Raw genomic sequence first — 24981 nt, 5'->3', positions numbered from 1 at the left:
GAGACAACTGGAAATACACAAACAGGGTTGCGGGAGGCTGAAGCACGGAGGGGGTCAGAGGAGGGGAAGCAGAGAGGCAGACAGCGCTGACCGCCTGGTCCTGGGACGGTGGCTACCACCACTGACATCTGCCCCCTGCCTCCTGCCAGGGCGGGAGCCAGTTCTGCTGAGCCAGCGGGGACCCCCCCTACCCACCCACCCTCTGTCCCAGAGCCTCGCCAAGTGCTGGGGGTGAAAAGGAGGTGATTTAGGGACCACCCTCAACCAGCTCTGGATCTTTGGAGAAATGTAAAAAATGCAGAAAGTTCAAAGAACAAGATCATATACCTGGAGACCCTCTGCCAGTTGATAATGTTTAATTTTTTATTGTGGTAAAATACATCCAAGGTAAAACTTACCACTTTAACCATTTTTAAGTATCAGGTTCGGTGGCATTGAGTACATTCAGTGTAGTCAGTGGACAGAGCCGCTGCCACTGTCCATCTCCAGGACGCTTTTATCCTCCCAAGCTGGAGTCCTGTCCCCCTTAAACATGACCTCCCCATTCCCCCCACCTCACCCCCTCGCACCCACCGTTCCACTTCCTGTCTCTATGAACCTAACTACTCTAGGGACCTCACACGAGTAGAATCGTGCAGTACTTGTCTCTTGTGACTGGTTTGTTTCCCTTAGCGCGATGTTTTCGGGGTTCATCCATGCCGTAGCAGGCGTCAGACTTTTTTTTCAAGGCAGAATAATCATCCCTTGTACCACATTTGGTTTATTCACTCCCAGTTGCTAATTCTTTTTTTTTTTTTTTTTGAGATGGAGTGTCGCTGTGTCACCCAGACTGGAGTGCAGTGGCGTGATCTCAGCTCACTGAAACCTCCACCCCCTGGGTTTAAGCAATTCTCCTGCCTCAGCCTCCCATGTAGCTGGGACTACAGGTGTGTGCCACCACACCTGGCTAATTTTTGTATTTTTAGTAGAGGCGGGCTTTTGCTATGTTGACCAGGTTGATCTCGAACTTCTGACGTCAGGTGATCCGCCCACCTCGGCCTCCCAAAGTGCTGGGATTACAGGCACCCAGTGAGAATTTCCTTTCTTTTTAAGGCCAAATAATATTCCATTGTACCACATTTGGTTTATTCACTCCCAGTTGCTAATTCTTATCATGTTGGCTTCAAGCCTTTTCTTCCTTCAAAGAGATGAAGGTGCAGCCCCTCTGTGGCTGTCCTCTCCCAGACCCCCAAACTCTGCAGACTTTTGTGAAGCTGGCCCGCATGCAGCCCAGCCGTGGTCAAAGTCCTGGACATCTCCCATCAGTGACCAGGATGCAGCATGGCTCTGTGCCTGCCTTTTTTTTTTTTTTTTTTTTTGAGATGGACTCTCGCTCTGTCGCCCAGGCTGGGGTGTGGTGGCGCAATCCCAGCTCACTGCAACCTCCACCTCCCAGGCTCAAGCAATTCTCCTGCCTCAGCCTCCCGAGTAGCTGGGATTACAGGCTCGTGCCACCACACCCAGCTAATTTTTTTTGTATTGTTAGTCAGGATGGGGTTTTGCCATGTTGACCAGGCTGGTCTCGAACTCCTGAGCTCAGGTGAACCGCCTGCCTCAGCCTCCCAAAGTGCTTAGATTACAGGCATGAGTCATTGTGCCCGGCTGTGCCTGCCTCTTCACTGACATGGTCGTTCCTTGGTGTGGCTTAGTGTGTGTGTTTGTGAGCTCCACGTGTGTACAGAAGTCTAGTTGGTTCTTATCTGCTATCTAGAGGTTCAGTGGTTTCGTTTTTCTTGGTAGAAACTGGCTGCAAAGCATTTGAGTAGGTGTCTCCTTGGGTTTCTCCAGGCAGAGTCATCAAATGTTTTAGGTCACAGCACACATTATATATACATTTCATACGTCCCAGGTTGTCTTACCCACACTGGTGTGTCCTCATGGGGCAGAAGTTCCCTGACACAGTGCTGAGCCTACCTATGGCCAGGGTTCAAGGGCATTTTCTATTTTTTTTTCTTTTTTTCTTCTTATGCTGGTGTTGACCCACTAAATTGATTTCAGGATCTACAATAGGGCTGCAAATTGCAGTTTGAGGAACCACCCTTAGGTATTTCCTAATAGAGGAATTTCAGGGGGCTTTGGGCCTTCTCAGTGGTGCCAGATCCTGCCATGTTGCTCCCGCCTTGGAGGAGACAGGACTGGTGACAGCTCCCCTTTCCCTCATCCTCAGTATTTTTAGTCATCATGAATTTATAGGAGTTCTTTATATATTCTGGATACTAATCCTTTGGTTTATAAATTTTCCTTCTTTCTTGTTTTAGAGACAGAGTCTCGCTCTATTGCCGAGGCTGGAGTGCAGTGATGTGATCTCAGCTCACTGCAACCGCCGCCTCTTGGGTTCAAGCGATTCTCCTGCCTCAGCCTTCCAAGTAGCTGGGACTACAGGCACCCGCCACTGCACCTGGCTAATTTTTGTATTTTTGGTAGACGTGATGTTTCGCCATGTTGGCCAGGCTGGTCTTGAACCCCTTACCTCAAGTAATCTGCCTGCCTCAGCCTCCCAAAGTGCTGGGATTACAGGCGTGAGCCAGTGCACCTGGCCTGTTTATTTCTTTTTTTTTTTTTTTTTTTTTTTGAGACGGAGTCTCGCTTTGTGGCCCAGGCTGGAGTGCAGTGACTGGATCTCAGCTCACTGCAAGCTCCGCCTCCTGGGTTTATGCCATTCTCCTGCCTCAGCCTCCCGAGTAGCTGGGACTACAGTTGCCCGCCACCTCGCCCGGCTAGTTTTTTGTATTTTTTAGTAGAGACGGGGTTTCACCATGTTAGCCAGGATGGTCTCGATCTCCTGACCTCGTGATCCACCCGTCTCGGCCTCCCAAAGTGCTGGGATTACAGGCTTGAGCCACCGCGCCCGGCCTATTTCTTTTTAATGAATTGGAAGGGCTCACTTGTGCTGACGCAGGTGGGAAACTGGGAAAAGAGAACGCCTGGAGGTTTTTGTGAAGTTGCTGAGGTGGGAACGGGGTTCCTGTAGCTTAGTGGTTCTCCGTGGGAGGGATTTTGTCCTCCAAGGCACATTTGGCAAAGCCTGGAGATGTTCTGGTTGTCATACTGGGAAGGGAGGTGCTAGTGGCATCCAGAGCCGAGGGACGCTGCTCAGCCTCCTGCGATGGACAGGGTGGCCTGGCCCAGGTGGAGAATGTGGCCTACCCCGTATAGAGCTGGGCACCAGCAGGATGCACCCCTGTGGTTAACCAGTACCCACTGGGTGCCGAGGCGACACGTACTGCTGTGAGACAGGACGCAAGTCCACGACCTTGACCATCTCCTCTCTCTTCCTCCCCCAGGCAGGTCTTGACGAGCCCTGCCTGGGCTGACGCGTGCGGAGGATGGAAACACTTGCCCGGCAATGTCTCTGGGCCGCCTCCTTCGCAGGGCCTCCTCCAAAGCCTCGGACCTCCTGACCCTCACCCCTGCTGGCAGCGGCAGCGGGTCCCCCTGTGTCCTGGATGGAGAGATCATCTACTCCAAGAACAATGTCTGCGTGCACCCGCCGGAGGGGCTGCAGGGGCTGGGGGAGCACCACCCAGGTGAGCCAGGGCAGGCGAGGCTCCAGGGTCACAGAGCCCAGGTTATTTTCTGAGTGAGGGCTCTCAAGGCCCTGGGCCACAGCACGTAAGAGAGACAAGTGTGTTTGGTTCCTTTTCCAGAGCATGTAACTAACTGCAGCTGTCCTCCCGGAAGGAGGGTCTGGGGGTGTTAAGTCTGGCTCATGGCAGGCTGGGTGAGTCCCTCAGCCCTGCTGCTTCCAGAGGGAGGGACAAAAAGATGATCCCTGAGGCCTGCCTGGCCCCTTGTCATTCGTGTGAATGACTTGCAACAAATAAATGCATTGCTTTGTTCACCTGTTGCTTTATTTAATTTGCACAACCACCTCATGGGCGTGGCCAGGGCCCCAGCAGGCCTTTTAGATGGGTAAGGACGCTGGTGTTCAGAGAGGCTGAGGGACTCTTGGCTGCACAGTGCCAGTGTGCGGTGGAGGTAGGGCTGCAGGGCAGTCTCTGGACTCTTCTCATTTCTTCCTGTTGCCGTCCCCTTCCCTGGCTGCTAAAAAGATATTTCAGGGCCCTGCAGCCTAACTGTGGCCTGCACTGGCACACCCTGACATTTGCTTGGCCTGGGCAAGAGTACAGACAGAAGGCCCAGACAGATGGCAAAATAGTAAAGTTATCGTCTGGGCACGGTGGTTCACACCTATAATCCCAGCACTTTGGGAGGCTGAGGTGGGAGGATTGCTTGAACCCAGGAGTTCGAGACCAGCCTGGGCAACAGAGTTAGACTTCATCTCTATTTAAAAACAAACTTATACATTACAGTGAGATCTGGGCACTTTATACAAATTATGTTTCAGTCGAATACCGAATACATTTTAAAACAAGACAAAAGTTTAAATTACGCCAATGCCAATGAAACATTTAAAGCGAGTGTTCTGTCCCCCTGCCTTGATAAGTGTATCTTTAAAGCCACTGGCTGGTTGGCTGCGGCTGTGTGGGCAGGGGCTTCTCTGGAGTGCCCTAGAAAGGGGTGCAGGTTCTGGGCGATGCGGCCCCTTGACCCGGAGGTCGCCTGGCCTGTCTTCTAGAGAGAGAGAGACCGGGGAGCAGCTGTCTCGGACCCTCTTGCTGATCTCAAAGCTGCGTGCTTCCAGGATGTGGAAACACTTCTCAGCCTCAGGCTCATGTTACCCTAATGCACAGCTGGCTGACATTCCCCACATTTCCCAGCTTCTCTTGGCAACAGGAGCAGTGCTTAGGAGATTCTAGGGGTCTGAGTTGTGGAGACCTGGAGACTGGGTGGTGGAGGCCCAGGAATTGGGATATCCCAAAGCTGCTTGATGGTGTGTTAGGAGATGCCACCTCCCGCCAGAACTGAGCACTCACCCACTTGCTCTGGCCCAGGAGAAATTGCTCCTCTCCATGTCCCCAGCAACCCCGTCTGTGACGCCAATGCTCACCTCTAAAGGTGGCCCCTTCCTCCAACAACCTGCATTTTAAAAATGCCACGAGTGCCACTCATGGTTGGAAAAGATCCAAATACCACCCAGCTTGGATGAATTCTTTTTGTGCAATAGAATGAAGTCTCCAGCCTCCATCCCTCCTAACAGTGCTGTAAAGCCATGAAGCTGGGCACCTGGGCTGCTGGGCTCACACAGACAGGGAGGCCTTAGGCAGGTGAGCCCTGGGGCCAGGGTTGGGGATCTGAACACAGGGAGAGCCCCTGGTACTTGGAAAAGCGCATGGCAAGCCTGAACGGGTGGCTCATCGCCTGCGATCCCAGCACGTTGGGAGGCTGAGGTGGGTGGTTCACTTGAGCTCAGGAGTTTGAGACTAGCTTGGGCAACATAGTGAAACCTTATTTCTAAAAAAAACCAAAAAAATTAGCTGGGTGTGGTGGTGTGCACCTGTAGTCCCAGCTATTCAGGAGGCTGAGGTGGGAGGATTGCTTGAGCCTGGGAGGTGGAGGTTGCAGTGAGCTGAGATTGTGCCACTGCACTCCAGCTTGAAGCACAGAGTGAGACCCTGTCTCAAAGGAAAAAAACAAACCCAAAAACCAAAAAGAAAGGTGCATGGCAAGCTGGTGCTTGGGGACCAGTGCCCCCTGGATCTGCTGGACGTGTGTTCTTAGAAAACATGCGTAGCTGGAATTCATTTCAAGCTCCCCAGTTTCCCGCTGGTGTTTTTGCTCAGGGCCAGGCTGTATCTGAGGCCGGACTGGCACTTTACTGAAGGGCGGTGGCCTCTCCGAGCAGCTCGCCAAAGGTGCCACAAGGGCCTCATCCACAGCCTCCTGGTCTCTAACACACCGTCCCCCTGGCTCCTCACAGGTTACCTGTGCTTGTACATGGAGAAGGATGAGATGCTGGGAGCCACCCTCATCCTGGCGTGGGTCCCCAACTCTCGCATCCAGAGGCAGGACGAGGAGGCCCTACGCTACATCACGCCCGAGAGCTCCCCCGTTCGCAAGGCACCCCGCCCTCGTGGCCGGCGCACCCGGAGCTCAGGAGCCTCCCACCAGCCCTCCCCCACGGAGCTGCGGCCCACCCTGACCCCAAAAGATGAGGACATCCTGGTGGTGACCCAGAGCATTCCGGACGGCGTGCTCGCCAGCCCTGCGCTGGAGGATGAGGAGAAGCTGGCTCAGGGCTTGGGGGTGGATGGTGCCCAGCCAGCCTCGCAGCCTGCGCGCAGCCCCTCTGGGATCTTGTCGACAGTCAGTCCGCAGGATGTCACCGAGGAGGCGCAGGAGCTGCGGCCCGAGGCCGGGGAGGAGGATGGCTCCTTGGAACTGTCAGCTGAGGGCGTGAGCAGAGACAGCTCCTTCGACTCAGACTCAGATGCCTTCTCCTCGCCCTTCTGCCTCTCGCCCATCAGCGCGGCACTGGCCGAGAGCCGCGGCTCCGTGTTTCTGGAAAGCGACAGCAGGTGAGTTCCTGGTTCTGGGTGTGGGCTCTCGGGAGGCCCCCAAGGCCTGACCTGGGCAGGAAGCAGTCACCTGCATCACCTGTGATGCTAGGTGAGCGCTGGAGGCATCTGCCCGACCTGCCTGTGACTGTGGCTATGGCAGGAGCCCCTCCCCGAGGCGAGGGCTTCAGCAGGGAGTCCCCACTTTCCACTCCACTGAGAGGACTGTGAAGGGTGCGCCGGGGCATCCACATTCTTCTCTCTCCTTGAGCCTTACTAGGACTAAACAGGCCCTGCCAGGTCTGACAGGTCCCTGACCAAGGCCAAGCCCCCAGGAGTCCTTGTCCCTTCTGTTCCCATCTCCTGAGGGGCAGGAGATTGCCAGTCCTCAAGCAAGTGCTTGCGAGGCCCGGTGGCATCATTAGGCTCACGCGTAGGGCTGGCCTAAGCCCAGATGTGCTGCTCCGCTTGGTCCCCAGCTCCCCGCTCTGCCCTGCAGCCCACCAGGCACGTGACCTGGCCCCCTGTGGTCCCCGGAGGTGTTAGCCTCCCTCTTTCTTATAGCTGTGGAGGATGGAACGTAGTCCCGGGGCAGTGTTGACCATATTCACTTGACTCGGCAGCTGCTCTGCACCCCGGGGAGTCCAGCCGGAGTACCTGGACTCCTTGGTGGCCACGCTTGCAGGAGCTAGAGTTGGACCCATGCCCTGTGGGGAGTTCCCTGGGTCTTGGAACCCAAAGAGACTTTCCTGAGTGGGGAGGGTTGCATGGTGCCACGAGGGTCCTCATGGCCTTGGGGTGAGTGCCAGTGAGGTCGCATAGGCATGGAGCCCCAGAGCCAGCACAGGGGCCGTGCATCCAACTTCCACGGCCCCTTCCTATGCCCTGGCCGTGGTCCTTATGCTCATTAGATTTCTAGGCAAATAATGGTGGTGACCACAGACAACAGTAAGAACTGACATCAGTCAGCAAGCAGGTCATTAACTGTTGAGCTCGTGGTGTGAGCTGGGCGCATGCTGGACGTGGGTGGTCCAGGCCTCGCCTGGGCGCTGGACACCACGGGCTGTGGATGGTACACGTGTGTGCTTTCCACAGCCCCACGCCCTGTGAGGTGGGCCCTCATCTTATCCCCTGCTATCGAAGGGGAAAGGGAGGCTCAGAGAATGTCAGCAACTTGCCAGGCATCACCCAGCCAGTGCCCGGGCCAAGCTGGGATGTGAACCCAGCTGGGTCTGCCCCAGGGCTGCAGCATAAAAGGTCACCCCAGGCCGATTAAGCCAGGGAGTGGCAGGGCATGACGTAGGGGCACAGGCTGTGCTGGCCTCAGCGGGGGTGACTGGGGGACATGTGGGACAGGTTCTTCCCTGATTTTATCCCTCCAGTAAGATGCAGTCCATTAGAGCCCCAGGGTGAACTGATAACATTCATCTCAATTATTTGAGAGTGCAGATAAAAGGAGCCGTGACCGAGGACTCCAGGTCCCAGGAGGCTTGCTGAGCTGGGTGGCGTCAGGGGCCAGGGAACCCGAGGGGGTGGTGGGGGATGGGGACCGAACGCTGGTCCTGGCCTGGGTCCTGCTGGCCGGACTCAGTCGGAGCTCCCCCTGGTGGTGCCAGGCCGACAGTGCAGCAGAGCCCGCGGGCGTCCCCATGTCCCCGCATCCCCAGGGCCCAGGCGAGGGGAAGGTCCCAGCTGTGTCCCAGAGAGGTGGTGGGGTTGGCCCACGGTCTTGGGGCTGAGGACTCCATGGCAGAACCACAACCAGAACCTGGCCAGTCAGCGCTCTGTCCAGCAGCCCCGTCTCGTAGGGAGCTCAGGTTTAGGAGTTAGGGAGTTGAGTGCTGGTTGAGTCCTGGCACCCCTGGTAAGTGCGAACCTGGGAAATTCTTTCTGTTCTTGGAGGCTCGGTTTCCCTGTTTGTAAGATGAGGCTGGTAATGTCCACTTTCTGGGGGTATTGTAAGAATGCACCCCGGTTCCCCTTTCCCTGCCCTCCGCCTTGCTGGTTCTCCAACCTGGCTGCATGTGGGGTGCTCCTGGGGGGAACCTTTATACAACGCTGATGCCCAGGTGCCTCCAGGTTCTTCTAGAGTAGTGATTCTCACCCAGGGCCGAGTCTGTCCCCAGGGGGTGTGTGGCAATGCCAGGAGACACTTTTTTGTCACAACTGAGGGTAGGGGTGTATTGACATCAGTGAGCAGCGGACAGGGGTGCTGTGCACTCACTCTGGAAGCCAAGCTGCCCCTCTGCCTGGGACCCGCCGGGGGCCTCCCATCATTTTCAGGATGAAGCGTCATCTCCTTCACTCGGGGTCGAAGGCCCACCACCATCTGGCCCTGCTGAGCGATGCCACCTCCCTTCCTGCCCCCGCACTGTGCACACCTCCAAGTTCGTCATCCTCTCTGCCTCTAGATCTCGTGGGGCTCTCTCTGCCTCATGCCTTTGGCCAGGGATCCCCTCGGCCTGGGCTTCTTCCTCCCACTGTCTCCTAACCGGCCAGCTTGTATGTTTGAGACTCAGCTCCTGGGGCGGGGCACCTTCATGTCAGCTTTTGGTGGAGGCTTCTCTATTCCTCCCAACCCTGGGCTGAGGAGGGCACTCCCCATGGCCCCCTTCTCTGCTCTGACACTCGAGCCCCCACTGAGATACCCCGTCCGCCTGTCCGTCCCCAACTGCTGGGAGGCAGATGGTGGTGAAGGAGCAAATTTTGGGGCCCGACAGATCTGTTTCCAGTCCTGGCATCACCCGAGTTGTGTGTGATCTTGTGGCCGTTACCTCCCATGTCCAAAACACAGATTCCTCACGGGTGTGAAATGGGGCCAAGAACCCCCGTGTAGGCCGAGCACGGTGGCTCAAGCCTGTAATCCCAGCACTTTGGGAGGCCTAGACAGGTGGATCACAAGGTCAGGAGATCGAGACCATCCTGGCTAACATGGTGAAACCCCGTCTCTACTAAAAAAATACAAAAAAACTAGCCGAGCGAGGTGGTGGGCGCCTGTGGTCCCAGCTACTCGGGAGGCTGAGGCAGGAGAATGGCATAAACCCGGGAGGTGGAACTTGCAGTGACCCGAGATCTGGCCACTGCACTCCAGCCTGGGCGACAGAGCGAGACTCCGTCTCAAAAAAAAAAAAAAAAAAAAAGAATCCCCTTGTAGGGCAGAGTTGGCGTGAGGGTTGAGTACCAGCCTGGGGCATGGGGTCAGCAAGCCTGGCCTGGGACTCATCCCCACCCAGAGACCGTGACTGGGGGTGCTTACCGCAGCCTGGTCCTGCTCCTGATGAAGGCTCAGAAAATGCCTCTTGGCCACGTGGCGGCGGGCTTGGTGCGGCTCACTCCTCAGGCCTGTGTCCGCCGGGTCCAGGCGGGGCTCGCTGAATGTGGTGAGGTGCAGCTTTGTGCTGGGACGAGGTGGATGTGGATGGGACTCTCCTCACTCCTCCGGAAGTGTGTGCTTTGGTCCAGGCTGTGAAAACAGCCTGTCTCCAAGACAGACTGCTGGGAGCTTTCTTTTTATTTTAAAAAAAGTAGATACAGAGGCCGGGCGCTGTGACTCATGCCTGTAATCCCAGCACTTTGGGAGGCCAAGGTGGGTGGATCGCTTGAGCCTAGGAGTTCAAGACCAGCCTGGGGAAAATGGCAAAACCTCGTCTCTATACAAAATACGTAAAAATTAGCTGGGCATAGTGGTACATTCGTATGGTCCCAGCTACTCAGGAGGCTGAGGCAGGAGGATGGCTGGAGCCTGGGAGGTGGAGGCTGGAGTGAGCTGTGATCACGCCACTGCACTCTAACCTGGGTGACAGAGAGACACCCTGTCTGGAAAAAAAGGAAAAGAAAAGCAGACAAGGATTCCGAAAGGGGCTGGGTGAGCCCTGGAATCTGCATTTCCCTAGTCTTCCCTTGCTTCTGTGTGCTTCTGGCCCCCACAACGTGGTAGACGCAGGAAGCAGAGGTGGCGCTTCTTGCTCCCTCCCCATCCCCCGGGCCTTCGTGTGATGGGACTGGAGATCTTGGCTAAGGTGGTTAATTGTCCTAGACGCTGTAGAGAAGGCGTCCCCAGCCCAGTTGCCCGTGAGAATGCCCTGGGCAGCTTTACAAATCCTGATGCCCAGGCTGCACCCAGACCAATTAAACCAGGATCGCTGGAGTAGGGGCCCAGGTATGGGAATGTTTTGAACTTCCTGGGGGTTTCTGAAGTGTAGGCAGCGTTGAGAACCCCTGCTGTGAAGGGGCTCAGAGAGAGAGAGAGAGAGAGAGAGAGAGACAGAGAGAGAGAGACAGAGACAGAGAGACAGCGCGAGTGAGAGAGCGAGCGTGCGCCTGGTGCTCTGGGGTGGGGAGGGGCGTCAGGGCCGAGGCCCCCAGAGGACTGGCCACTCCGCAGGGGTGTTGGTGAGGACTCGGGTGCACCCATCGCCACTCTGAGGGGTGGGACGTCTAGTAATAATTCACTGTGTGGTTGAGTCCCCCGGGAGGGCAGAGCAGGTAGACCGGCTCGAGGGTCCCCTCTAGTGGTGGATCTGAAGAACTGCACGTGCAGGCTGCGTGTCTGGCTGGGATTGGCCAGGATAGACAACGCCCCCACCCACCGCGGGGCCGAGGGTCCCCCAGGTACGTGGTTATTTGGCAAGTAGTTCACAGAAGAGCGGAGGGGTTAGAAAAGCGTCCCCTGGGCTGCCCACATTCGTGTGCTACCTGTAGAGTATGGCCAGGTGGGGCCTGGAGGGTGAGCCCACCTACCAAACCCAGGGGTCTCCTTTGGAACCCCCAGCCCCCAGTGCAGCGACGGCCTGGAAATCCTTGACCAAGTGAGTATTCAAGGCTGACTTGGGGGATGGACTGATAAGGAGAGCTGCTGTGCCAGTGCGAAGTCCTGCCTCCTGGCGCTGAGACCCCAAGACCCTGGGCTTCCCCGAGCCAGGGGTGAGTCCTGGGCTGTCTTGGTCCTGTACCCTCCTCAGTGTCAGAAAGCAAGGCTCTGGGGTGTGCTGGGGAGGGTGACCACCAGGCACGACTGGTCATCCTGCCCTTGGTTTCTGTGCTGGAAGGTACCCTCCAGCCTAAAAGGCCAGTTGGGTGAGGGTATGGAAAAACGGGGCACCATGGGGCCGGCACTGTTTCCACTGGCCCTGCCCTGGGGATGTGCATTGATGACCTGGATAAAGAACTGAAACAAGCCTGGGAAACATAGAGAGACCCCGTCTCTAGCAAAAAAGAAAAAAAATTAGCTGGGTGTGGTGGTGCACACCTTTAGTCCCAGCTACTCCGGAGGCTGAGGCAGGAGGACTGCTTGAGCCTGGGAGGTGGAGGCTGCAGTGAGCCATGATCACACCAGTGCACTCAAGCCTGGGTGACAGAGTGAGACCTTGTCAAAACAAAACAAAATAAATACCAGATTCTGCTCCCTAAGTGAAAATGTCTCTTCTGGACCTCATCCTAAGAAAGAATCCAAATTACATAGAGAAAGGCCAAAGTGGCCAGCATGTAGCTCAAGCCTGTAATTCTAGCACTTTGGGAGGCTAAGGCGGGCAGATCACTTGAGGTTGGGAGTTCAAGGCCAGCATGGCCAACACAGTGAAACCCCGTCTCAACTAAAAATACAAAAATTAGTTCAGCGTGGTGGCATGTGCCTGTAATCCCAGCTATTTGGGAAGCTGAAGCAAGAGAATTGCTTGAACTTGGGAGGCAGAGGTTGCAGTGAGCCGAGATGGCACCCCTGCACTCCAGCCTGGGTGACAGAGCTAGACCTTGTCTCAAAAGAAAAAAAAATTAGAAAGACAAAAGCATCTGCATGAAGATGTTCATTGTGGTATTCCTTACAGTGGAGAAAAAGGGGCAGATCGTAAGAATCCAACAGCAGAGGAGGTAGATTGACTAAGGTCTCTCTAAGGTCCCTCTGTTGGATCAGGGAGTTTCCAAACCTGGGCTCACAAGCCCCTGAAATCTTACCCCACCTTTTTCATATGAGGAGGGGGCACCATCTGACTTCCCAAAAGGTCTGTGACCCATAAAAGGTTCAGAAGCTCAGTGCTGCCAGATAGAAGATGTGGGATTGACAAGGACTGTCAAATAGTCCATGCTGTGTTGCAGAGTAGCAATTTACAGTGAATCAGACACAAAGCAAGAAACAGGTTATGATTCTGCACATTGCAGTTAAACTATGTGAAGACGCCTGAGGTGCGGATGAGGCTGTCACAGCAGGGCTGCCCAGCAGAGCTTCTGCCAGGACAGACAGAACCCAGGTCTGCGCCATCCTGCACAGCAGCTGCTGGCTTCATGCAGCTCTTGAACCCTTGAAATGGTGCAAGTGCAACCGAGCAACCGAATTTTTAATTTTGCATAATACGGATTAATAAAATTGTTTTTAATTTAAAAATGTTTTTAAATTTCGTTTTTAGAGACAGAGTCTCACTCTATGGCTCAGGCCGGCGTACAGTGGCGGCAGCACAATCACAGCTCACTGCAGCCTCGACCTCCTGGGCTCGAGTGATCCTCCCACCTCAGCCTCTTGAGTAGCTGGGATTGCAGGTGTGCACCACCAGGCCCAGTTCATTTATTTTATTTTATTTTTTAGAGACAGAGTCTCACTGTGTTGCCCAGGCTGGTCTCAAACTCCTAGGCTCAAGTGACCCTCCTGCCTGGGCCTCCCAAAGTGCTGGGATTACAGGCATGAGCCACGTGCCTGGCCTTGATTAATATAAACTGGAATAGCACCTGTGATCAGTGGCCACGGCAGTGGATGGCAGAGGTTGAGAGGAAGATGTGTCCTTATGTTAGCCTAGTGTGATTATGAGCACTTTTTAAAAAGAAATTTCTGTTTTCAAAAATGTTATTCTGTGATTATATTAAGCTTAAGATGAAAACCAATGTATAAAAATAGACAGACAGGGAGAACCCTGCACATTTGGGCGGGTTTAGCATCTCCCACTGCCCCTCATGCTTGCTAATTAATGAAGAGGCCTCCAGGGCAAGCTGGTCACTGAGGTCCTTCCAGTGACACCAGTGCCACCGCCCTGCCACCTTAGGTCCCGTGCCACCAGCGGGGCCTCCCCCTGGGGAAGTGAGTGTTTCCTTCTCTCTCTCCCCAGGTCCTCTTGTCATTCCCAGCACGTGTTCTCGAGGCAGCCAGTCTAGGCAAGATGGTGTCTGGGTGTTGGGAGGGGCTGGGTGGCCTGGCCTCAGGGTTTGGCCACTTATTACTGTGGTTTCTGTCATACAGTTCCTGCCAGGTCAGACTTAGTCCAGGTGGGTTGGTGCGGCCACAGGTGGGCAAGGGCCAGGAACAATGTGCTGCCCACCCCCGGGGTCCTGCTGGGACCCCCTGCCCTCCCTCTTTCCTCTTGCCCTTTCCTGCGCACAAACTGGACACCTCACCCCAAGCATCGCCGCTTCCCACCCTGCTCCCTGCAGCTGGAATGTTCTCCTCTCTCCTGCTGAAATCCCAGCCCACCTGCAAGCAGAGAAGACTTTCTCCTCCATAACCCTGCTGGGACCTGAGTTTTCTCTCTGGAGAGATCCCATCACGGCCGCGTGCTGTTCCCTACGTGCGCCACCGTGCCCGCGTGCTTCCTCGCGGGGCCCTCCCAGTGCCTGGGCCGGTGCTGTCAGCAGAGCGTCCTGCAGTGCACGCGGTCCTGTGCCTATGCCCCACTGTGTGTGGTCACCACGCCCTGGAAACACGGCAGATGTGGCCAAGCAACTGGACTTTGGTCTTTCTTTATCTCCAATGAATGTGAAGTTTGATAGTCACAGCGGGAGGCTTCCGTGCCCGACAGCACAGGACTGGATGCAATGTTCCTGGGAGGATGGAAGGTGGACCCTAGAAACGTAGCAACCCTCCCAGCAGGACAGGCCCGAAAAATTCTGACAAAAGTAATGGGGGAAAGATAAGATGATAAGATAAGGCCCCTTTACTCCCTCAGGGTGGCCGCCGTCGTGGGGCAATAGCACAATGGTTCACCAGGAGCCGACCAGTGCTTAGACAGCAGACCCCAAGGGGTGGCTATTCCCCACCTCACATGGCTTCCCTGGCAGGTGCCGGCCCACCCCGCAGGGCATGCAAGGCAGAAATAAACGGCATCTAAGTGCTTTTTGCCTTTAGGAGGAACAGGCTCCCTGTCGATCAAGTATCAGTAGCAGTGGCTGAATTATTAATGGCGTTATCATTCATCGTTGGTGTAACGGCCCCTGTCCTCCCACACAGCACAGAGGACAGAAATGAGGCTCTCAGGGAAGAGTCCAGTCTCAGAATAAACTAGAATCAGTGCGCTCGGTGGGCCAGGACCCATTGCTGGGAAGCATCCTTGCAGGAGCTCCCATGGAAGGCCCTGGGGGTGTCACTCTGGCCTCGCAAAGGTCTGCTCAGGCTCTGGATCCCTTCTGCGTTTCCTGCCATTCCTTTTCTGCCCAACCCTCCAGGCAAGCCCGAGGCAGATGAGAAACTCCTAGAGATGGGCAAAGAAGTGAGCGGTGGCACACGAATCAGGACGCGCTTTGCCCTTCCCGTCTCTGTTCCGGGGTTCTGGGGTGCAGCAGCTGCCCAGCAAATCAGAGCCCAGAGCAGGAGAGAGGGGGACGCAAAGCGGGGGACGAGGAAGGGAGTGGGAGGCAGGGGTGGAGAGAAGGGCACGTGAGAGGGTCCAGGGTAGGAGACAGCAAGGAGGGGGGCAAGGAGTGAGTGGGGAGGGTGGGCCGTGCATGTCTTAGGGGCCACTCCAGCAGCAGCGGGGACCAGGGGTGGGTGCAACACAGATATCCAGGAGCTGCCGCTACCCAGGGGAGGGACAGCTGGGTCCCAGAGAGACCTCAGAGGTGGGATGGCCTGGAGCTGGGAGGGCTGCATCCTCCATTCCTCCCAAATTTCAGGATCAAATCACCGATCCCCGTCGTGGGCCAACCAGGGTGCCCGGGGATGCCCTGAGAGCGCCCGCCGCCCCCTGAGGATGCTCCAGGAACCCCCGCCCACCCCTCCCGGGCCCCAGCACAGCCTGGCAGCCGGGAAGCCAGCAGCTCCTGAAGATCTGTTGTTTGGGTTTGTTTGTGCTTCTGTAACCGGGAGCTGAGATTTATTTCTTTAAAACATCCCATTGCCCGACACCCTGCAATCTGTTCTGTGTGGCGTTCAGACTAATCTCGTCTTGTTTCTGTAGCACTTGGCAGGCTCTGTGTGGCGTTCCTCCCTCCCCCAGACTCCCCCCCGCCCAAGCCAAGGTGGCCACTACCAGCTGCTCTGCCTGCGCCCAGAGGGTGGCCGATGGCGGGGGTCCGAGGGAAGCTGTTACAGGAAGGGCAGCTGGCTGGTCCAAGCCCCGTGGACTGGCGTGTGGCCACGGTCAGTCTAGAAATGGCCACAGGACATGGCCTCGTCCCGGGAGTCTCACTGCCAGGTGGAGAGGCCAAGCAGGCGCCCAGCCGAGCTCTGGCCCCTCCCTGGCTGCCCCTCAGCTCCGGGAGCTTGGAGGGGCTGCCAAAGAATTCGGCCGGGACACCACCATGCCCAGCCCTCTGGTGTGCGACTCTGGCGTGGCTGTTTGGCTCACACATGATGTCTAGGCAGAGAAGGGGCTGGCAGGCTTGGTTGGGCGAGGCCTGTGAGTGGGCAAGCATTTGTCAGAGGCCCAGCTGTGAATCGAAGCCCCACTCAGGACCCCCAGGGGTGGCCTTGGATGATGCTGAACTACTCTGTGCCTCAGTTTACTCCTCTGTGAAGTTGGGGCATTATGGGGGTTCAGGAAGGCTGTGCATGTAAAGCTCCGCGCAGAGGGCTCAGTACAGGGCATTAAACAGTCATCATCACTGTGTATCTGACTGAGTTACCAGCCCCGTTGGATGTGCTTGTATCAGTGTCCTGAGGCTGCTGTGACCAAGGACCACAAACTGGGTTCTTGAAACAAGAGAAATTTATTCTCTCACAGTCCTGGAGGCCAGAAGTCCAAAATCAAGGTGTCTGCAGAGCCAGCCTCCCTCTGGAAGGTCTAGGGGAGGGTCCTTCCTGGTCTCTTCCAATTTGGGTGGCTGCAGGCATTCCTTGGCTTGTGGCCACATCGTTCTGACCTCTGCCTCTGTTGCCACATGGACAGGGTGTGTCCCTTTGTGTGCCCTCTCTTCTTCTCATACGATGCCAGTCATTAGATAGGGCCCACTCGAATGCAGGGTGACCTCGTCTTAGCTTGGTGACATCTGCTGAGACCCTATTTCTGAATAAGGTCGCATTGGGAGCTCCCATGTGGACACGAATCTGGGGGGAGCACTGTTCACCGCGACACATGCTCTATGGGTGCTGACCTGAATCCCAGACACAGAGCCTGATGTCCGTGTGGTCATCACCCCATTTTAGGAAAGGGTGACGCAGAGCTCAAGCCTCCAATGCAAAGTGATGGCTGAGCAGTGACTCTGGTTAAAAATAAAAAGCGAAAAACCAAACACAATCAGGGCCCTGAGCAACCCCTTGTTTCTGTCGTGTCAGTTGCTCCTCATGGCCCAGCCTCGTTGACCCTGAGAGCTGAGCGAGTGAGTCTGGTCAGGAGTCCTAGACAGGGGACAGTCCCTGGGGCCCCAGCAAAGACGCTGTAGAAATGGGCTTCAGAAGAGACAAAAGAGATTGTGCTCATTTTAGAAATTCGAGGGTGGCCGGGCACGGTGGTTCACGCCCGTAATCCCCGCACTTTGAGGGCCCACGGCGGGTGGATCACCTGAGGTCAGGATTTCGAGACCAGCCTGGCCAACACAGCGAAACCCCATCTCTACTAAAAAATACAAAAATTAGCCGGGCGTGGTGATGGATGCCTGTAGTCCCAGCTACTCAGGAAGCTGAGACAGGAGAATCGCTTGAACCCAGGAGGCGGAGCTTGCAGTGAGCCGAGATCACGCTACTGCACTTCAGCCTGGGCGACAGTGAGACTCCGTCTCAAAAAAAAAAAAAAAAAAAAAAGAAATTTGGGGGAAAGGCAGAAGGGAAATATTTGTTTGTGATCTTCGATCCCTCTGGTGTTGCCGTTATCATTTGGGTAGGTTTTCTTCCTGGCTTTTCAAAGTTGGGAATTGTAATTATCTATTCCGGGGTTGGCAGGTGAGCCAGACAGCAAGTATTTTCTGCTTTGGGGGCCAAATGGTCTTGGCTGCAGCTTTTCAACCCTGCCCTTGTAGCATGGAAGCCACCACACAATGTATGTTAATTGGCATGGCTGTGTGCCATTAAATTCTTTTTTTTTTTTTTCGAGACAGTATCCACTCTGCTGCCCAGGCTGGAGTACAGTGGTATGATCTTGACTTACTGCAACCTCCACCTCCTGAGTTCAAGTAATTCTCCTGCCTCAGCCTCCCGACTAGCTGGGACTATAGGTGCGCACCACCACACCCAGCTAATTTTTGTATTTTTACTAGAGACGGGGTTTCGCCATGTTGGCCAGGCTGATCTCAAAACTCCTGACCTCAGGTGATCCACCCGCCTCGGCCTCCCAGAGTGCTGGGATTACAGGCGTGAGCCACCGTGCCCGGCCCCATTCGCATTTTATTAAGGATACTGAAAGTGGAATTTCATATAATTTTCGTGTGTTGTGAAATATTCTCCTCTGGATTTTTTTCAACATTTAAAAATGTTCCAAACCATCCTTCACACGGAAACCTGCACACAGGTGTTTGTAACCGCTACATTCATACAGGTGCGGTGGAAGCAGTCAGGATGCTCTGCAGTGGTGGGTGGGTGAGGGAACAGCGGCACGTCCCTGCAAGGGAATATTGTTTATTGATGAAAGGAAATGAGCTGTCAAGCCTCGAGCAGACGTGGAGGATGCTGAGATGTACATCACTATGTGAAAGAAGCCAACCTGGGCCGGGCGCGGTGGCTCACACCTGTAATCCCAGCACTGTGGGAGGCCGAGGCGGGTGGATCACTTGAGCTCAGGAGACCAGCCTGGGCAACATGGTGAAACCTTGTCTCTAAGAAAATAAAATAAAATAAAATAAAATAATAATAATACAAAAATTAGCCGGGCATGGTGGCTCACACCTATAGTCCCAGCTACTTGGGGGGCTGAGGCAGGAGGATTGCTTGAGCCCAGTAGGCGGAGGTTGCAGTGAGCTTAGATGGCACCACTGCCCTCCAAACTGGGTGACAAAGTGAGACCCCATCTCAAAAAAACAAAAAAAAGAAAGAAAAGAAGCCAGTCTGAAAAGCCTGCAAGCGGCATGATTTCAGCTCTAGGACATTCTGGAAAAGGCAAAATTAGGAAGACAGTGAATAGATCAACAGCTGCTGGGGGCTCAAGGGGAGAAAAAGATAAATGGGCAGATACTGGATTCCAGGGGCAGCAACACTATTCTTTTCCTTTTCTTCTTCTTTTTTTTTTTTTTTTTATTTGACAGAGTTTTGCTCTTGTCACCCAGACTAGAGTGCAACGGCGCACCTTAGCTCACTGCAACCTTTACCTCCCGGGTTCAAGCGATTCTCCTGCCTCAGCCTGTTGAGTAGGTGGGATTACAGGCACCTGCCACCACACCTGGCTAATTTTTGTATTTTTGGTAGCGACGGGGTTTCGCCATGTTGGCCAGGCTGGTATCGAACTCCTGACCTCAGGTGATCCGCCCGCTTCGGCCTCCCACAGTGCTGGGATTACAGGCATGAGCCACCGTGCCTGGCTGCGGCGACACTCTTCTGTCTGAGGCTGCCGTGGTGGACGCCTGCCACTGTGTCTGTGAAACCCCATAGACTGTACACTCCAAGAGTAAACCCTAGTAGAAGCTGTGAACATCAGTTATTACTGATAATGTATCAACATTGGCTCATCGGTTATAGCAAATGTACCACACAAATGCAAGACGTTAATAGTATGGGAAAGTGGCCGGGCGCAGTGGCTCACGCCTGTAATCCCAGCACTTTGGGAGGCCGAGGTGGGCGGACCACCAGGTCAGGAGATCGAGACCATCCTGGCTAACACGGTGAGACCCTGTCTCTACTAAAAATACAAAAAATTAGCCAGGCGCGGTGGCGGGCACCTGTAGTCCCAGCTACTCAGGAGGCTGAATCAGGAGAATGGCGTGAACCCGGGAGGTGGAGCTTGCAGTGAGCCGAGATCGCGCCACTGCACTCCAGCCTGGGGGACAGAGCAAGACTCCGTCTCAAAAAAATGAAAATAAAATAAAATAAAATAGTATAGGAAAGTGTGTGCATTGAGGGGGAACTTGCTGTACTCTGCTCAGTTTTTCTGTGAACCTAAAATCGGTCTAAAAAAGTCTATTCATTTTAAAAAGTCTTCATTCATGGGCTGTGCAGAGGCAGAGGGCAGCCTCAATTTGGCCCTCGGGCCACGGTTTGTGGACCCCCGGTTTAGGCTAGCCGTGCCCAATAGAAATGTAATGTGAGCCACCTCTGTGATTTAAAATTTTCTATTGGCCACATTTAAAAGTTTTTATTTTGAAATAACTACAGGAAGTTTCAAAAAAAAAATGGTACTGGGAGGCCCTATACACCTTTCGCCCACTTCCCCCCGTGGTGACATCCTGCATAGAAATGTAGTGCATTCTCCAAACCAGGAAATTGAGGTTGGTACAGTCCACAGGTCTCACGGGTATTACAGGCACCCATCTGTGCTTGTGTGTATAGAATCCTGTGCCACTGGGTCACATGTAGCTTCCCGCAACTACCACCACTAGCTAGACGCTGAACCACTCCTCCACCACAGGGTTCCTCCACGCTGCCCTGGCATAGAGTTCGCCAACTCCCTAACCCCGGGCAACCACTCCTCTACAGGAATTTTACGTAACTGGAACCCTGCACAATGTCAGCTTTGAGACGGACTTTTTTTGGTTCAGCATCATCCCGTGAAGCTGTATCCAAGCTGTCGTGTGTGTCGAGAACCTGTTCCTTTTAACTGCTGAGTGGCAGTACGCCATGATGTGGCCATCCCACAGTCTGTGCGCTCACCCACTGAAGGACACGAGCCATGGCTTCCCATTCAGAGGAGATTGTGAATAAAGCTCCCAGAAATATTCATGTGTGGGGTTTTGTTGGAATCTAAGTTTTCATTTCTCTAGGATAAATTCCCGCGAATGCACTTGCTGAGTCATATGTGGATTGATTGTGTGATTAGTTTTTGTAAATACATTTCTTAATGTAGTAAAATTAGAGACAGGGTTTTTGCCATGTTGCTGAGGCTGGTCTCAAACTCCTGGGCTCAAGCAATCCTCCCGCCTCGGCCTCCCGACGTACTGGGATTGTAGGCGTAAGCCACTGTGCCCAGCCTGTATGCCTAATTTTTAAAGAAATTGCTAAACTGTTGCATAGAGTGGCTGTGCCATTTTACACTCCCACCAGAAATTTGTGAGTGCCCGTTTCTCCACATCCTCATCAGTATTTGGGGTTGTCACTATTTTTTTTTAAGCATCCTCATGGGTGTATAGTGACATCTCATTGCGGTTTTAATCAGCATTTCCCTAATGGCTCATGACGTCGAATATCTTTTTGTGTGTTTATTTGCCATCCAGGTATCTGATTCTTTGGTGGAAGATCTCTTTGTCTCTTAAGCATCTTATGTCTTAATAATATGTATTGAAAGGCTTATGGGGACAGCCTTTGGTTGGAGGATTTTGAAAAAAGTCATAATATGATTTACTGTGGCTACCAGAAGTGATCATTTTGTTCCAGTGACAGGTAATAACCTGCTTTTTTCTTCCTATTAATACATGATTTCTTTTGTGGCTGTAATAAAGCAATGTATACAAATGATTCATTGCAATGAAGACAGGTACCCAAAGAGACAAAGAGACATAGTCTAATCCATTTTTTGTTTGTTTACTACTGAGTTTTGAGAGTTGATTTTACATTCTAGAAACTAGTCCTTTGCTAGATACGTGGATTGCAAGTATTTCTCCCAGTCGGTAGTTCTTTTTTTCATCCTCTTAACAGGATCTTGCATAAAGCAAAAGACTTTAATTTTGATGAAGTTCAGGTTATCAGTTGTTCCTTTTATGAATCACACTTTTGATGTCAAGCTCAAGAACTCATGGCCTAGTCCTATATCCTGAAGGTTTCTTTCTTTTTTTTTTTTTTTTAGACGGAGTCTCGCTCTGTCACCCAGGCTGGAGTGCAGTGGTGCCATCTTGGCTCACTGCAAGCCCCACCTCCCGGGTTCACCCCATCCTCCTGCCTCAGCCTCCTGAGTAGCTGGGACTACAGGCGCCCTCCACCACGTCCGGCCAATATTTTCTATTTTTTAGTAGAGACGGGGTCTCACCATGTTAGCCAGGATGGTCTCAATCTCCTGACCTGGTGATCCACCCGCCTTGGCCTCCCAAAGTGCTGGGATTACAGGCTTGAGCCACCACGCCCGGCCAATCCTGAAGGTTTTCTCCTGTTATTTTCCTCAAAGTTTTATGGGGTTGAGGTTTATTTTTTATTTTGCTTATGGATACGCAATGACTCCCGCGTCGTTTGTTGAAGAGGCCGCTCTTCCTTCACTGGGGTGCTTTGCTCTTTTGTCCAATATCCGTTGGGCATATTTGTGTGGGTCTTATAGGTAAGATTTTTTTTTTTTTGAGATGGAGTCTCAGTTTGTCACCCAAAGTGGAGTGCCATGGTGTAATCTCAGCTCACTGCAACCTCCATTTCCCGGGTTCAAGAAATTCTCCTACCTCAGCCTCCAGAGTAGCTGGAATTACAGGAATGTATCACCACGCTCAGCTAATTTTTGTATTTTTAGTAGAGATGGAGTTTTGCCATGTTGGCCAGGCTGGTCTCGAACTCCTGACCTCAGGTGATCCACCCGCCTTGGCCTCCCAAAGTGCTGGGATTACAGGCTGTGAGCCATCATGCCCGGCCATAGCTACATTTTTACAAGTGAAAACACAAAAAGAAAACAAACAAAAAAGGTGAAAATTTTTGTAAACTACCCAGCATGTTCAAAATAGTATCATTCCAATGTGGGATGAGTATACACGGCTGCCAATGGGCAGTGTTTTACATTCTCTCTGTTTACCAAGTCCTGGGAATTTCACATGTACTTTACACCTAGACCACATCTCAAGTGTGATGCCACATGTGGCTTGGGGTCACTGCTTTGGCCAGCACGGGTCTACACAGATTGGCGACCTGCGTTTTTGAAAAAACATTCTCGGCCAGGCGCAGTGGCTCACGCCTGTAATCCTAGCACTTTGGGATGCCGAGGCTGGTGGATCACCTGAGGTCAGGGGTTTGAGACCAGCCTGGCCAACCTGGTAAAACCCCGTCTCTAAAACAGACAGACACTCAGCCACACTTGTGGAAACCTCCGCCCTTTGAAAGGTGCCCTTACAAAATTTTTGTATTTTCACAAAATGGGTATTTTGTATTGGGTATTTTTACAAAATGGGTATTTACAGATGGGCGTGGTGTTTTTTACAACCGGGTGTATTTGCAACCGGTGTATTTACAAGCCGGGCTTGGTGGCGGGCGCCTGTAATCCCAGCTACTCGGGAGGCTAAGGCAGGAGAATCGTTTGAACCCGGGAGGCAGAGGTTGCAGTGAGTCAAGATCACGCCATTGCACTCCAGCCTTGGGGACGAGAGCGAGACTCTGTCTCAAAAAACAAAAACAAAAAAACATTGTCTGGCCAGCCCTTCCTCATGGACTCCCTCTTCCTTTGTCCTTGATGGTTAGGTGACCTCTAGGAGGAGGGGTTTCATTGCCTCTCGTGTGGGGTTCGCAGACCCAGCACCCCCTGGCTCTGAGCTGGGATTCTAGAAGTCACCAGCCAGGTGTGTCCCCCAAGGGAGCTGGATTCTAAAGAGATGTCGGTGGAGCCAGTGGTGGGTGATCTTTAAGACAGATCTGGTGGGCTGTCTTAAAACCATGCTGTTGTTTACTGTCTTCCAAAGGACTGACAGCTCTTTAAAAAGCTGACCTTTCTAGTAAAACTGTCAGGACAGGGAGGAAATAAGTGCATCAAACCTCCTGAACCAAAAAGAAGGAAGTTCAGGCTCCTGGAGAGGCAGTGCTCCCCGGGGATGGGCGCTCCCTGCGTCAGGAGGGCTGTCCAAGGCCAGGGAAATGAAACTTGTCAGCCTTTTCCACCGCAGCTCACAAACCATGATAACTTCTCCGGGAGGCCTTGACGCAACCCGGGCCACTGGTTGCACGGGGGCTGGGGGCTCCTGGTGCTCTCAAGGGCCTGAGCTGCTCTGAACACACAGAGTTGCCCTTGGGAGCAGAAGCCAGAGGCCCCTGGGCCCCAGCTCTTGCATCAGCAGCCCTGGCAGCGGCCCCACAGGCCACGTGAGCTTCTGAGAGCTCTGAGCATGAGGTCACGGGCGCCCAGAGGCAGTGACGTGGCAGCGCCTGTCTCCTGGTGAGTGGGGGAGCTCACACCGTACCTCTAGGGACCCACGCCTGGCTGTTGCAATGTAACCCAACCCCTGATGAAATCTTCCCTAAAAGTTGCGGGTAGTAGGGGCAAAGGACCTTTTGTCTTGCGGTCGAAAGACTCCCGTAGCTGCTTCTGTTTGCCTTCGTATCCTTCCCAGCAGAGTAAACAGAAAGGGCATTTTCACGTGGCTCTTTCTTCCAGTCTAAACAGTGTTCCCTAAACACCTGCAAGGCAGAGGACACAGGGCTCCTGGTGCCCATCCATCTAAGTGCTTCCTGGCCTCAGGGAATCTGCTTTGGGAACCTGAAAGTAAGGTTTCCCTGACCGTCAAGAACAGACAGACACTCAGCCACACTTGTGGAAACCTCCGCCCTTTGAAAGGGACTGGCTGGTGGAAGCAGGCGGCCTAGGGCATATCCCTGACCTTACTACCCCCAGGTGGTGACAGAAATGGTCTTTAAGTGTGGGACCCTGGAGCCAAGTCCTTGGCCACGCCCCAGCTCTGCCTGGCTGTGTGCTGGTGGGTTATGACCCTCATTGCCTCAGTTTCCCCTCTGCACAATGCGGCTGGCGCTGGTGTTCCTTGCCCCATAGACTGTCATGAGAAGTAGCATCTGGTCAGGTCCTGAGAGCAGTGCCCATGTCTGTGCCATCCGCTGGGACTGGTGTTGGCCTGGTACTGTACTGCCTCACCCTTGTGTCCCCAGGAGGGGAGTGGGGTTGAGACCAGCCCCAGGGGTTATAAGGACAGTGGGGTTACATTGACAAAGGCTATTTCTGTTACATTTTGTTCCCTGGTTTCCAAAATGAGGTGCAGGCTCTGCAGAGAAAGCAGGCTTTCCCTGAGGAGCAGAACGAGCTCTCTGAAGGTCGGTGCTGGGGCTGGGTGATGTGAGAGCAAAGAGCTGGAAGTGGGAATGTTCTGGAAGGAGGGAGAAGACTAGTGGCTGATATGTGGTCACTGGAGGAGGAGCCCTGCGATATATATCAGGTGGGGACAGGGAGAGGAGAGGCAACCTGGGACCCCGAAAACTGGGTAGGTGGTCGCTGTGGCCTCTCCTGGGAGCCTCGGACTGGCGGTTAGGGCAGACTCCAGTAGATTGTAAAGGCATCAGGATCTGTCTTGCTTCTGTAAATATTTAAACACTGGGAGGATTATTTTTGGTAGCTACGGTCTCTCTCCGAGCCTGGCGGGCTGCCGGGACGGG

At 53.8% G+C, this 24981-nt stretch overlaps 1 protein-coding gene across 5 annotated transcripts in view; it reads left to right on the top strand.

Moving 5' to 3' along the window:
• Positions 1 to 24981, top strand: part of LOC105469266 (TBC1 domain family member 16) — a 96294-nt gene that overhangs the window by 17307 nt on the left and 54006 nt on the right. For 4 of the 5 annotated variants that reach the window (XM_071081776.1, XM_011720113.3, XM_071081775.1 and 1 more), the window contains exons 2-3: positions 3324 to 3566; positions 5861 to 6458. In XM_071081776.1, the coding sequence (XP_070937877.1) occupies positions 3386 to 3566; positions 5861 to 6458 (779 nt within the window). In that variant the 5' untranslated portion in view covers positions 3324 to 3385. The remainder of the gene's footprint in view (positions 1 to 3323; positions 3567 to 5860; positions 6459 to 24981) is intronic. The other variant, XM_071081774.1, reaches the window with a different exon arrangement.

The sequence above is a fragment of the Macaca nemestrina genome, chromosome 17, assembly GCF_043159975.1.
Source record: "Macaca nemestrina isolate mMacNem1 chromosome 17, mMacNem.hap1, whole genome shotgun sequence".
Taxonomy (NCBI): domain Eukaryota; kingdom Metazoa; phylum Chordata; class Mammalia; order Primates; family Cercopithecidae; genus Macaca; species Macaca nemestrina.
This window is presented reverse-complemented; position numbering and strand designations above follow the sequence as displayed.